The 14233-nt window shown below is 53.9% G+C and overlaps 1 protein-coding gene across 8 annotated transcripts in view; it reads left to right on the forward strand.

The window, feature by feature from the left end:
- Positions 1–14233, forward strand: part of CDH23 (cadherin related 23) — a 423400-nt gene that overhangs the window by 173824 nt on the left and 235343 nt on the right. For all 8 annotated transcript variants that reach the window (XR_004436645.1, XM_033209267.1, XM_033209271.1 and 5 more), the window contains exons 8-9: positions 1961–2089; positions 9096–9174. Coding sequence is in view for 7 of the 8 variants with exons in the window: in XM_033209267.1 (XP_033065158.1) it covers positions 1961–2089; positions 9096–9174 (208 nt within the window). In the remaining variant the exon portion in view is untranslated. The remainder of the gene's footprint in view (positions 1–1960; positions 2090–9095; positions 9175–14233) is intronic.

Raw genomic sequence — 14233 nt, forward strand, 5'->3', positions numbered from 1 at the left:
CAGAGTCACAGCTGGGAGCCTGACAGGATCCCTCCCCTTTCCCCACCACAGAGTCCAGAGTGGGCTGGGCAGGGGCATTTGTGGCATGAGCAGGACTGCAGCCACAGGTATGGGACAGAGAGGGCCTGTGCCAGGCTAGACAAAAGCCAGCTGCCTTTAAAAGCCTGGTTATGGCAAATCAGAGCCGCTGGCATCCCCTGTCCAAGAGGTCAGGGGACTTGTTTTGAGCCTCTCCACTCTAGTCCTGGGTGCCTGGTGATCATTCAGGTCCCTGGCTGGGAGCTCTCCCCATGGGCAGTGCCCAAGCCTGTGGTGCGGGCTCTGGTCCTGGAGCCTGCGAGCCTGCCTCCCGAGAGCCTCTCTGCTCACCTCCTGCTTCCAGACCTTCCCCTCCCTTGCAGTACCCACTCCCATCCCTGAAGGCCCCCTCACCCTCTCCTTGGCTGTCCCTAAGAATTCCTAAAGACAACCAGCCCTCCCTTCTCCTAGGCACTGCAGCTCCATCTCTGCAGGCCAGGAGCAGGTACCAGGCTTCTTGGAACATCAGGAATGCCTTCCATCATTCAAGTCACCCCAGACAAACCAAGGGAGATCTAACCTAGGGACAGTCTCTCCTCAAATCTTAACTCAGAGAATGTTCCAGCCCGAGGGGCCTTAGAAGTCATTCACTTGAGGCCCTTCATCTCATAGAAAAGGACATCAGATTCCCAGAGGGAAAAACAACTCGTTTGAGGTTACTCAGCAAATTAAGAGACCGAACTGGTATTAGAGCTCTAAGTCAAAACTGTTAGTAGCAAATTTTTATGTGAAAGGACCTGAGTTTGAGTTCTGGCTACACACTTGGAAGTTGTATGACTGTGGGCAAGTTACTCAACCTTTCTGAGTCTTTGTTAACTCATCTGAATAATGGGCCCATTGTAACTACAGATGCGAGTGAAGTGCCCAGTAGAGTGGCTGCCACCTCATCTGTGCAAAGCACTGCAGTTACTGTTACTGCTGGCTATTGTTATTCAGTTGCAGCAGGCTACTTAAACAGTAGGAGATAGGTTTGGGGTTTTCTTTCTTGCCAAGCATTAAAAAAATTTTTTTTGAGATGGGGGTCTCGCTGTGTTGTCCAGGCTGGAGTGCAGTGGCTATTCACAGGTGCAATCTTGGTGCACAACAGCCTCAAACTCCTGGGCTCAAGTGATTGCCCCACCTTAGCCTCCTGAGCAGCTGGGACTACAGATGCATTGGTGAGGTTTTATACAATGAAATTCCCAGCTGACGGTTTAAATATTGCTCGCCTGGCTACAGGGGAATGGCCTATGTGACCTCTCAGGATTCTTTCTTGGAGTCCCCCAAATGTTACAGACCCTGGAGCTCCCCCTGCTGGTTAGACTGGGAAAAGTCCTTAACCCGTAAAACCCCAGCCCAAAGCAAGGGACTCGTGAATGCAGGAACGCAGGTGCCAGAGTAATCCCCTCTGTGGCCTTTCTTCCGAGGAGTCCCCATCCTTGTCAATCCCCTGCTGCCCTAGGATGAGTGGGGGCAGGAAGTGGGCACAGAGAGGGGTGGCGGCCCCCGGCTGAACTCAGCAAAGGAGCACCATATCTACTCCAAGCTGGTCATCCCACCACCCGATGTCCAAGGAAGTCAGGCCTGGGCTGCTAGGGGCTGGAGGTCTAGCTGTACCCCAGCCCTGCTTTGTAACACTGGATAAGCTGTCTTCCTCTGGACCTTGGGGATGCTGTTTGTGTTTTCTTCTACAGTTCAGAAATCACCACGGGTTCTTAGAGTTCTTAAGCTTTCTTTAAGCCCTTCCCTGCTGGAGTGCAAGAGCATGGGTGTGTGTGTGTGTGTGCGTGTGTTTGCACATATGTGCTGCACAGTGCAGGTCTGTGTGTGTGTGTGTACATATGTGTGTGAGTGTCCCCACCATCACTCAGCCTAAGGTTGTGTGTTCTCTCTGCTCTCTAAGGATCAAGATAAGACCAGGCCTCTGTCCACCCTGGCCAACTTGGCCATCATCATCACAGACGTCCAGGACATGGACCCCATCTTCATCAACCTGCCTTACAGCACCAACATCTACGAGCATTCTCCTCCGGTAAGACTCCTGGCCCTGAGGGACTTCCTTCTGAGCTCCTGTTAGGGATGAGCCCTCTAGTGGGCCGGGCTCCTCCTTGGCTCCTCCACAGTCCCTGTGCATGGCAGTGATGGGTGTCCTGGCACAGTGAAACCCCAGCCACTCTTCACACCGTGCCCATCTCCTCACCCTCTCACTCTACCCCAGGGGCTCCTTGTGGCAAAGAACAAAGGCTTCCAGGGCAAGTAACGGGGAGCCATTCAGACAGACTTATGTGGAAGGATGGGGATCCCATGCAAAATCCAGCCTGGGCTGGAGAATGGATCTAGACTCAGTCTGGCTCCACAGAACATCAGTGTAGCTCAGCCGTGTCCCTGCCGTGTCAGTCTGTCCCTCTCTGCTGATGAGCACTGCCAGAGATGGTGGCAGCTGCCCTTCTTCAAGGGCCCTCTTGGCTCCATCTCTTCCCTGCGAGCTTGCAGCTCCTGCTGCCCTCCCTAATGCCTAGTCTTTGAATTTCTTAAGTCCAGGGTTCCAAGAAAGGCTCCTGATTTTTCTGGTGTGTTGCAAGGTCATAGGTCACAAGCCTGTAGATCGGCTACCCATGGGTGTCTTAGAGGACAAAACATGCCTCGGCCCACTCTGCAAGGCTGTGGGTGGGGCAGCTTTGCTCAGCTGTGGGCCAGATGGGCAACGGCAGCCATCTCTAGTCTCATAACCACTCGTGCGTCTGTGCAAACTTGGATGCAACACTGGCTCTGGGTGGAAAAATTAGAAAACGCTACCTCCCCTAGGCAGTCACAATCCCTGGTCATCAGCTTAGGGAACAGCATTTGAGGAAGGATAAATGAACCCCTTCTTTTGAGGGAACTCAGTGTGCTTAGAGGAAGGACTCAGCTTTGGGAGCAAAGTGGGGCACCCGCCTGAGGCTCGTGGGTGTTCAGGGCCCCACCTGCACCTCTGCACAGGCTCACAGAATTGAGTGTGACAGGTGAGCTTCCCTTGACTGGGGTGCAGGCTGTGCTCCTGGGCCTGACCCCTCATTTGGAGACCAGGGCTGCCCTGACCACTGGCCTCCCTTCTGAGCACGAGGCCCCAGTCTCCTGCTGTGTGGGGCTGGCATTCGGCCGCTTCCTTCTTGGGGCAGGTGTGGAGGGAGGCTCCAAGAAGCAGGATCCTTTCCAGCCTGCTACTGTTGAATGTTTGAAGCTGCTTTGAGAGTAGAGGGGGACAGATCAATGCCCCCAATTCCCCAGCCTTCTCTTTCTTAGCATTCTGTGGGCAGTGGGAGCCCCGGCTTTTGAGACTGAAGGCCGACTTTTCTCAGTGCAGCCCAGCCCATTTCCCATGACTTTCCTAGCCCCCTTTCTCTCTGCCCCTAGTCCAACTTTGCCAGGCCAATACCTTTACAGCATCAGGTCAGCCCTGGCATGCTATTTTCAGATGAGGCAGGGCCCACAATCTGCCCATGGCCCCTGGGCATCTCCTGAGTGCTCAGCACTCTTGAACAACTTGCCCCACCTCTGCTCTCCTGAGGAACTGGAAGCATGCAGTCGGGCAGGGACAGGGTCTGCTGTGGGCATAGCACACAGTGTGTGCTCAGGAGGTGGTTATGGAATGGACAAGTGAACAGGCACCCTCACCTTGGGCAGACCAACATACTCACCCTCCTGCACCCTCTCTGCCCTGTGCCTGCTCTAGTCACCAGCCCAAAGTCCACCCACCCATTCTACCTTTCTTATAACTTTTTCACTCTCTACCTTTCTTATAATTTTTTCCCTGGCTTCTTCCCTACCTGTCCCAGAGACAGCAATTCCTCTCCCTCAACCCTGGTAGAATTAACTCTCTCTATGCTGCATACTTTTCCACTGAATTATAGTCTTGCCTGTAATGTTACCTATACATGTGGGCTACTTCTGAGCCCCCAGTAATCAAGGTACTTGCGTCTCTGGAACATGATCTCAGCCTTCCTTTGGGTCTCCAGGGCATCATGCCCAGGGCTAAGTGCAGGGAAGATGCCCAAGGCCAACTAGATTGAAGTACAGGACACAGTGGTGGCCGGGCTGGCAGAGGAGCTCAGAGGAGTCCCACACTGCCATACTCACTTTGGCTGAATCACATAGCCTCCTGACCACCTCTTCACTGGGAAAGGGGAATAATTGTGCCTGCAGTGGTGCCTCCCTCGCCTTAGAGTTTTAATGGTTGGAGATAATGCACATAAAACACATAGCAAGTGCTGCCAATTAGTGGACATTAAACTACGCTGGGCAGTGACCTGGTCAGTCAATTACAGTAGCCAGGTTGGGTTGGGGCTCCCAGCTTTGGCTTCCCTTCAGAGTCATAATAGTTGGCAAGATGTGTGTTCCTGGTGTGAGTGTCCCCTGAGACCCCTAAGTTGTCTTTTTCTAGTTTCGTTTTTAGTATTTCGTGCAATGCTCAGTGTGCGTGTTTTTACTTCAGACCTGCAGATTTCGGAGCTGTCCATCCATTCAGTCTGCACTTCATCCTTTAATGCACCCATCAAACATTGATGAGGCTGGTCCCATGTGCAGGCCCCATGCTAAGCCATGCCCTCTGCTGTCCAGGTGATCCCACAGGCTCCTGCTAGGGCAACCCCCTCAGTCTCAGCAAACCAGATCCTTGCCCTCCTTAACTCCCGGTCTCCTGATGCTCCATTTCTTGGCATATGCTATGATTCTCCTCTCTCAGGGACAGGCATCTTGATGTCTCTTTGCCTCGCCAGTATTGCTCTTTTGTCTCCACAAGGGCACTAAGGCCCATGCCCAGGGATCTGCTAGACCCCCAATCTGGGTGGTGCAGGCTTGAACCCCATAGCTTGGCTTATGGCTGGGCTGGGGGAGCCAGAAAAGGCAGTGCATTGAGGGTTTCAGACCCTCCAGCCTTGCCTGGCTCCCCTGGTGCCCACAGAATCCGCCTCTGTGTCCACACACCTCTGCCCTTCCTCTGGTCTCCACACTTGAGGAGTTCTCGAGTTCCCTCGCCTTTTGCAGAGCCTCTGTCCTGCAGGCTGATTCCCCTGCACTCCCAGCCTGATCCTTCCCGGCTGCTAATTGGTTTCTGTGCCTTGATCTGGGCCCTCCATGTCCCTTTACAGTGTAGAACCCTGACTTAATGCAGCAATTCCCCGGCGGGGCCCAGGCTGAGATGCACCCTGGCCTACTCTGCCTCCCAGGCCAGAGGACCCTAGCACCCCCATTCCCAGCCTTGCCTCTGCTGCCCCGGGGCCCCAACCGGACCTTTCGCCATTCTCCCCAACTCCCCCTCTTTATCTGCGGCTCGCAGCATGTATGCCTCCCCCTATCAGCGTATCGGGCTAGCATGCCTCATCTAAAGTGTATATATTACCTAATAAAATCCTTCTTATTTGGGATTATTGCATCAGATTTTAATTTCCTCACTCGAGCAGCAGCATGTCGGCCTGCCCGTCAGTGAAGGGCCGATAGAAGGTGAAAAGAGCGGATAAACTGCACAAATTACTGCCAGCCGATGCCTATCAGCCCTTCGACTGGAATTGACTGGAATTAAGGACTGAGAAATAGGATTTGCTACCTCAGAATCTGCTGTGGCAGCTCTCATCGGAAGTCCCTTTCAGCCCCCACCAGCCTGCCCCCTCCAAGGACACCTCCTATTCCCGAAGCAAGCTGCACATTCACCTTTCAAGTCCTTAATCCCATCATGGAAATGGGGTAGGGGTGTCCCGGCTGAGCTTGCTGAGAAGGAGGAGGACACGGACCCCTGAGGCCACGCACAGCCCAGCTGGGCTCCTGTGTCCACAGTTTTCCTGACAAGGGCATCTTTGGAAGGGGACAAGCCACAGAGGGAAGAGACACACTCCCTTCTGGAGAAGTCCAGCTTCTCTCAACTGTGTCCCCACTGCCCGGGCCTCAGAGGCTGGGGCTGCCTCTCATACCTCACCCACATCTCAGCTTGGCATACCCATTGGGTGCAGAGCCCTGAGCCCTTGCTTCCTCCAGATAGCAATGGGGTCCCCCGGGCCCACCCCACGTGGCCCTCCATTCCCCAGTCACTCCCACCCCTTTCCCCTCCCCACTGCACCTTGTGACCCTCAGTAAATCCCTGAGCACTCTGAGCTTCAGTTTGCTCACACGTACCCCCATGTGAGGAAAGAGAGAGGGGGGGAACCTTGCTTGGTGCCCCACACAGTGGCACATCGTAGGCGCTCCACTCATGCCAATTCTGCCCTGGAGGCCGCTAGCTGTCCTCACAATGCACAGAAAGCCCCTTACCGCTAAGTAGAGATGATTAATGTGGGGTGTTGGGGAGTCTGAATTTGCTGAAATTCTTTGGAAAAACCCACGTGGATGTGCATTTTCTGGGAAGAGGCCCCTGAGTTGTCCTCAGATGCACACAGCGATTCTAGGCCCAAATAGATAGTAACAGTCACGTTTATAGCATTTGCCGTACGTCAGGTGCTGTTCCGAGTGCTTCACGTTTATCGGCTGCTGAGGGGTAGGGATTGTGATTTTTACCCATTTTATAGATGGGGAAAACAAGGCAACAAGAGGTTGCAGGTAACTTACTCAAAGGATTCGAGCACACGCAGTCTGGCAGCAGAGTCAAACCCTTAACCAGCTTGTGGTGCTTGTCCGCTCCTCCCATCACAAACAGCTGGGCCCCTGCAGGCCTGCACGCTGTAGCCTCTCTGTCAGGAGGCTTCCTACTCCCTGAAACGTGGATTCCTGTGAAGGGCAGATGCCCTTGGCAGGTCGCACCCTGGTACACACTGCAACTGGACTGGCTCCCTGGAGAAGCACAGCAGGCAGTGTGCCCTTGGGAGCGGGGCCGGCTCTGGGCCAAGCACAGCCGCACTTCTCCATCCCCTGTCTTTGGAAATAAGTTTCAGTATATTGAAAATATCATCACTGAGCCTCTGAAACAAGAGCTGTGGGCTCCCAGGAGCCCCCATTCCTCCCTGTTAATTCCTTCTCATAACGTTTCCAGTCTTTCTGGCTGCACTTGTATTAAAAGCTCAGGGTTTTAATAAAAGTGGACTTATTTACCCAAAAAGAGATGAAACCCCAAACTTTGCCAGGAGCCTGTCAGACCTTGCTTCGTGGAAGCTCGGGTACAACTCTTGTGGCAAGAGTCCCCATTGTCCTCCTGTCCTGGAGAACCAGCTGCCCTCCACAGAGCCCTGCCTGCCCAGGAGGCCTCTGGGCAGCCCCATGCAGGAGCCTAGCACGGGCTCTGAGGACTGAGGGCACTTTGGTCGCCAGGTCTCCTCTACACAGGCCTACACCAGCCCCCTCGTGCCTCCTCCTGAGGATCACTGTCCCAGGCCTGGCCTAGCCCTGCCCTGCATGTGTGCCTGGGACGTGCAGTTGCCCCTGAGTACTGCTTAGTGACTCTCTGGGGTGGTGCTCCGGTGGGCCTCAGGCCTAGTTATCCTAGCAGGCCAGGAGAGCATGGAGCAGCTGCTGTGAAGGGATACCAGTGCCTGGGGAGGGTGAGGTAGGGGGTGCCCCTGCTGTGTCGTGGCAGCAAGACTGGGTGGAGTTAAAGGAGGAGCAGCTTGTCCCACAAGAGCACAGGGTGTGCCTGTCAGGGAACAAGCCTCTGCACAGGTGAGGGGGGCGGGGGTGCGGCGCAGGCTTCAGCCTCCTGCTGATAAACAGTGAGTGTAGAGAAGTGGCCAAGGCCACAAGAGCCCTCATTAGCCATGCAGATGCCAGAGTTGACATTTCCCTGGGGATGGGGACAGGCTTGTCTTGCTCCCTATCACCCAGGGGAACACTGTGGCCTGGAGCCAGAGCCTCAGGCAAGCAAGGTGTGCAGGGGTGGCTGGCACTGGCCATGGTGCAATAGGACCTGAGGAGCCAGGTAAAGGCTGCCCCAGGCAAGGGGTGACTCAGCAAGTGGTGGCGGTGACTTTAAACCCTGTTTAAGGGCTCTGTGAAGGTTTAAACAAACTCTTGTTTGTTCATTTGTTTATTCAGTCAATCAACCAACCCATTAATTGATATTTGAATGTGCCAGTTGTATGCCAGGATCTCTTCCTAGGACAGTCTTATGCCTCCAAGCACTTGCCTGAGCTCTACCTTCTACCCAGAGCACCTTCCTCTTCATGTTCTCTCCCTGGCAAACTCCTACTCATGCTTCATGACCCCTGCTGAATGTTGCCATCTGTACAACAGTTTGCCAGTTCCTCCAGGTGGACTTCTCCCCTTTTTGGTACATACACATGGCTCCATCTGAGCCACATGTGTATTCACACTCCTCATATGTGTATAGCAGCTGTCTGCTCAGATATCCTTGACTTCATGCTGTAGGCTGTGCTCCCCAAGAACGTATTCCCCTGGCTCCCCATCCTATTAGTTCCAGCTCCTGGCCCCTTCTCCACCAGTGCTGCAGCAAGAATGAATAGGGGTGTGGGCAGAGCCATTCCAAGCAGGAATTGCCAGGCACAGCGCTGTGTGGGCCATGGTTCCTAGGGCCATGGCAGCCTCCGGAGTTGCCATGGTCATCCCCCGAGATACATGCTTTCACGATTTATGCTTTCATCCCTAAGGTAATTGATCCATCATGTTCTCCTTTATTCAGACCCCAGTGAAAACAACGTCCCAGGCTTTTTGCTGTTATTCTTATTAAGGTGGGGGGAAAGTGAGGCCAGAGAGGTGCAGCAACCTTCCTAAGGTCACACAGCAATGTGATGGGTGGTTGAGCTAGAGACCAGATCTCTTGTCTCTTCGCTGGATGCTCCTCATCAGTTCTTCTTCCATGGTGGTCCATCTGAACAAGGGATATGGGAAGGGGAAAGGGGAATGATAGCATCGGTAAGGTTGGGCCTCCCCATGGACCACAGGGCGTTTGCCTGGGAACTGCAGTGTGCCCAGGGCAGCTGAGGCCTGAACCCTTGGCACCTACTTCCTGGGTTGCCCTTGCAGCCAGGATCAGCCTGGGGAGGGAAGCTGTGGGTGCCATGACAGCTGCAAAGAAAGACAGCAGCCAGGGGACCCAAACTCAAGTCCCTCCTCTCTTCTGCCAGGGCACGACGGTGCGCATCATCACCGCCATAGACCAGGATAAAGGACGTCCCCGGGGCATTGGCTACACCATTGTTTCAGGTAAGGCAGAGGCTGCCCCTCTCACCTCTCACCCCTCTATCCTCCACCCAAGGAGAGCCAGTAGGTGTCTCAGGCTCTGAGGGCTAAGGAGAGGTCTGTGGGCATGTGCGACAGGGTAGGAGACCTGCCTACAGGGACAGTCCTCGCCAAAGGGCCAGGAAGGGGACCGAGTGAAGGCAGTAGGAACGGGGAGAAGAGATGCTGGGAAGCCGACAGAGGCTAAAATGTCTGGGGGCTACTTGGCTGGCAGTGGGGGGTGGGAGCGTGTGCTGCTGTCCAAGGTCTGAGACACTTGGGCACTTTGGGGCTCTGGGCCTGGGACTTGGGTGACTCCCATCTAACCTCCTCCAGCACTCTGGGTTTGTCTTTTTATTTTCGTATTTGATGAAAAGGTGGCAGTTCTAACATCATTTTAGAACAAACGGCGCTGCAACTACAGCTGATTTCATGTTCTTTTCACATTTCCAACCCTTAGGAATTCATGTCACATCTGGAATGTTGCAGGGGGGAACATCGGCTCCCTTGCCACCAGATGCCTTGGTTGAGCAGAATAGTGACTGATGGCAGAGATGGTTCTGGGTGACAGGATCCCTGACCCACGCCCCACCCAAAGACTGACAAATGGCAGCTCTGTTCGGCTCTCCCAGAGCTGGTTGGTTTTAGAGCAAGGATGCCTTGAGGATGCAGTGAGAGGCTGCTCACCCACAGACTCTGGCTCTGCCCACCCCCCATACATGCCACTCTCTGCCTCCCTGCCCAGCCCACGAGTCGGTGAAGGGTCAGCCTGGTGTATCTGGGCAGGGCAGGCTGATGGCTGAGAGGACGTCTGGCCAGTTTCCACCCACTGCCTGTCCCTACCATACTCCCACACCCCCAGAACCGGGACTGGCATTGCTGGAGTAGCATCCTGCCCCTGAAGCTCAGAGGACAGCAAGACATAGTGATCAAGAACATGGAGGAGGAGGGAGTCTACTGTGCCATGTCATTTTGGGTGGGTCCCTATCCCTCAATTTGCCTGTACTTCCACAAAATGGGAGCAGTAAGAGTACCTACCTCGAGGTGATGTAAGAGTCAGATGATTTAACATATAAAGGGCTTAGTTAATGCATGTAAAGTACTGCATAAGTGTTAGCTATGGTTATTACTAGAGCTAGCAGCTAATGCTACCTTGGGAAGCTAGGGGTTAACTAGTAGGAGGGAGACATCTCATGTCCTTGGCACTGCAGGAAACCAGGGGTGTCCACCTGGGACCTGTAGCTGCTGACATGACTATTGTATTGTCTCTAAGCCCAGTGTACTCCAGGACCCAGAGCCACTCCAAGGCCAGCGCAGGTGGTGACTGGCAGCAGGAGCATGGATTTGGGCCTCTGCACCACCCCCTCCCCCCATTTCATCATTCTGGTGTCCAGCACAGGACCTGGTTAGCATAAACCCTGATACGTACTTGCAAAATGAGTGAATGTCACTCTAGGGGAGTGAGTTTTCAAACTCCAGCATGCCCAAGAATCTCCTGGGGCTCCCACGGAGATTCTCCTGGAGGTCTGGGATGGGTCCAAGAATGGTCCTTTCTCCAAGCACCCCAGGCAGTTCAGGTTCAGGCAGTCCTCAGATGGGGATGTGAGGAAGCCAGGCCCAGGAAGGAAACTGTTCTGCAGGAAGGCAGAACCCGCTTGGGAATCGAGGCCCTTTCTAGGTGGGCAGAGGAGAAGAGGAGGCCTGTCTTGGTGCTGATCTTCTTCATGAATTTTGCAAATTGAGACATAGCGTAAGAGCCTCCCAGTGACCAGGGGCTTGTGCTGGAGAACTGAGGGAACACCAGTGAGCCCTGGGTGATGGAGTTGGGGAGCCAGGATAGAGCGGCAGCAGGAAGGGAGTGCTCGGCTGGGCGGGGGCATGTCTCTCATGTGCTGACAGCCTCTGGGCTGGTTTCAGATATACCGCAGCCTGGATGGAGGTGGAGAGCAGAGAGCCAGGACTTGGTTCAAGGTCATGCTTAGAGTGGGAACTTCTGCAGAGACTCTGTGAGCCCATCGTCCAGGGTGCTGGTCCATTCCAGGTTCATGCTGGGTGCCAGGCTGCCAGTCCAGACCCTTGGGTCCTCTCCAGTCTTCAAATAAACCCTGATGGCTCCAGCCAGAACCATCTCTCTGCTCTCTCCCTCTGGGGAAGGAGGCTGGAGGGCTGAGCTGCTGAGCCTTTGGTGTCTGGGCTGGACTCTGGAGCTTGCAGTCTGGGCACGACCGCCTGAAACATCTCCGGGGGCAAAATCTCCTGGGACAGGCTCCCAAGTACAAATAACAGAGTGAGAAGGGAGACCCAGGATTTGAAACCACAGGGAAGGGATGTGTGTGGAGGTGAGGTCAGGAGGCAGAAACTTCTGGAAGGCCTGAGGCATTCAGCAGAGCTTTATAGGATTCCCACTGCCAGCACAGATGTGTCTTAAGGGCTTTTGGAAAGGATGACAAATGGGTTACTTCTCACATGCCAGTTTTGATTGATTGGTAATGACTGCCTGCAGAGGATTATGGAACCAAACAGGCTCATGAGTGCAGTATTCAATTGGCAGAGTCTGCTATGGATGTGGCAAGGGAGAGGGCCACTGTGTGACAAATATTTGCCATCTTTAGTATGTTACCACTTGAGCGACACTTGCTGGGTGGCCTTAGATCTTCCTCTACCTATTTTGTGGGTGTTTGTCACCACCTTGCGTCGCCCAAACCCCTGTTGGGTAATGAGCAGCTCGAGCAAAGGTCAGTCCTTCTCTTTCTTCCCTACCCATCCTGACTGGCTCAATGGGGCTGCCCCTACCCACCATTCCTGCCCCCTTCTCCCTGGCCCTGGGCTGGCACAGTCTCCCTGAGAGCCATCCTCAGCATGAACCTAAAGCAGGTTGATGGGCAGGAGGGCACTGTCCCCAGGAGAGCAGGTGGACAGCGGGCTAGGATTTTGGCCTCATCTCTACTTCCTTCCACCAGTGTAGACACGGCTGAAAAGAACATTGTCTGCCGAGGGTCTGTCTCACACACCTGCCTCTCTGGTAACATTTGGTTGCAGCCCTCTCCTGGGTGGCCTGGCCAGTGCCTATTTATTGGGAAGCAGGCAGAAGGGATGGTTCATATCACCCTGAGGGCATCTTCACAGCTGACTGCCCCAAGCTTGCCTGAGTGCCCAGAAGGGGCCTGCCCCAGCCCTAGCAGCTCAGGAACCATTTTCCTTTGAAAGAAAGAACTAAGGGCTTTATAGCGGGTGGGCAGAGCCAAGTGGAGAGTCCTGAGTGTGGTGATGTGGGTGACTTGAGTCTCTGGGGCCCCCCCAGGAGCCTGGGCTGGTGGTGGCTCTGTCTGCAGTGGGTGAGGCCTGTCTGCCCCACGTGGCTGGAGACAGGCCTGAGCCCACACCGGATCCATGGCCCACAGTTAACCTGCCCAGTCCCCTGGGGCCCTGTCCCCTCCAGGCTGTTTATCAGCCCTGCAGCTGTGGGGATTTATGTCTGCACACCAGTGCTTTCCCCATTACTAATGACCCCTCTGTTTTGCCAAGAACAAAGAGGCCTTCAGCGCTAAGTTATGGCTCCATTGCCATCAATTTGTTCTCAGCTCCTCGTGGCCAAACTGAGACTGAGGAATGACAAGTTCTTTCCCATAGATGACCTGGCATGGGCCCCATCTTCTCCCTCAGCCTATACCTGCCGTGCCACCCACAAGTGGCATCATTTTCTTGGGGCCTTACCAAAACAGAGTTCTGCAGGCTCCCGTCCCCAAAGGACAGCCCAGCCTGTGGTCTCAACAGACACTCCCTCTGGCCTCATCCTTCCTCTGCCAGACAGACACAACCCTCCTTCAAGGGGCAGTTGCACTCGCCACCTCCACCTCACCAACAGAGCACTGAACTTGGAGTCAGAAGTTGTGGGTTCGAGGCCCAGCTGTTCCACCTGCCAGCAATGTATCTGAGCAAGGGGTTTGACCTCTCGACCCCGTGGTCCTCCCCCACGGAACTGGGTTAATAATCCCCACATGGGTGAGAGGGTGCTGGAGAGACTCTAAAGGGCCAAAAATATTAAGGATTATTATTATTTTTTTTTTTTTTTTTTTTTTGAGATGGAGTCTCGCTCTGTCTCCTAGGCTGGAGTGCAGTGGCGCGATCTCCACTCACTGCAAGCTCTGTCGCCTCCCAGGTTCACTCCATTCTCCTGCCTCAGCCTCCCGAGAAGCTGGGACTACAGGAGCCTGCCACCATGCCCGGCTAATTTTTTTGTATTTTAGTAGAGGCGGGATTTCACCATGTTCACCAGGATGGTCTCGATCTCCTGACCTTGTGATCTGCCCGCCTTGGCCTCCCAAAGTGCTGGGATTACAGGCGTGAGCCACCGCGCCCAGCCTAAGGATTATTAATTGTCAAGGAACAAGCAGGACCCAGGAGTCCTTGGGACTCATTCATTCATTTCCTCCTTTATTTGTTTGAGCACAGGGCAGTGGTTGAGAGTACAGGCTCTGGAGCCGTTGTCCATGGTGGTGACCTCTAGCTGTGCCAGCCAGTGCATTTGCCCATGAGCCCATGTAGCTACTAGGCACTTGAAGTGCGGCTAGTCTGAATTGAGATATGCTGTCAATAAAACGCATAGGATTTTGAAGACCTAGTGTGCAAAAAAAGGTCATAAAATATCTCACTGGTAATGTTTTATATTGATGACATGTTGAAATGATAATATTTTGGATATACTGGGTGAAATACAACATATTATTAAAATTAATGTCACCTATTTCTTTTTTGTGACTACTAGAGAATTTAAAATCACCCATGTGCCCATATTCCAATTCTGTTGGTGGCTCTGTTCTAGAGTTAGGTGCCCTCGGCTTAGCTTCTGCCACTGACCAGCTGCATAACCTTCTAAGCATCCGTTTTCCAATCTGTAAAATGGAGATTATAACAGTCCCTGCCTCACAGGCCTATGGGGGCTTAGTGAGCTGAGCCGAGTCAGCACACAGAAGAGCACCTGATCTTGTAACTAAGGCACTGAGCAGAGTGGACTCTTCATTCCCACCCACAGTTGATTGAGGGC

This window comes from Trachypithecus francoisi, unplaced genomic scaffold (genome assembly GCF_009764315.1).
Source record: "Trachypithecus francoisi isolate TF-2019V2 unplaced genomic scaffold, Tfra_2.0 Lachesis_group9, whole genome shotgun sequence".
Lineage (NCBI taxonomy): Eukaryota > Metazoa > Chordata > Mammalia > Primates > Cercopithecidae > Trachypithecus > Trachypithecus francoisi.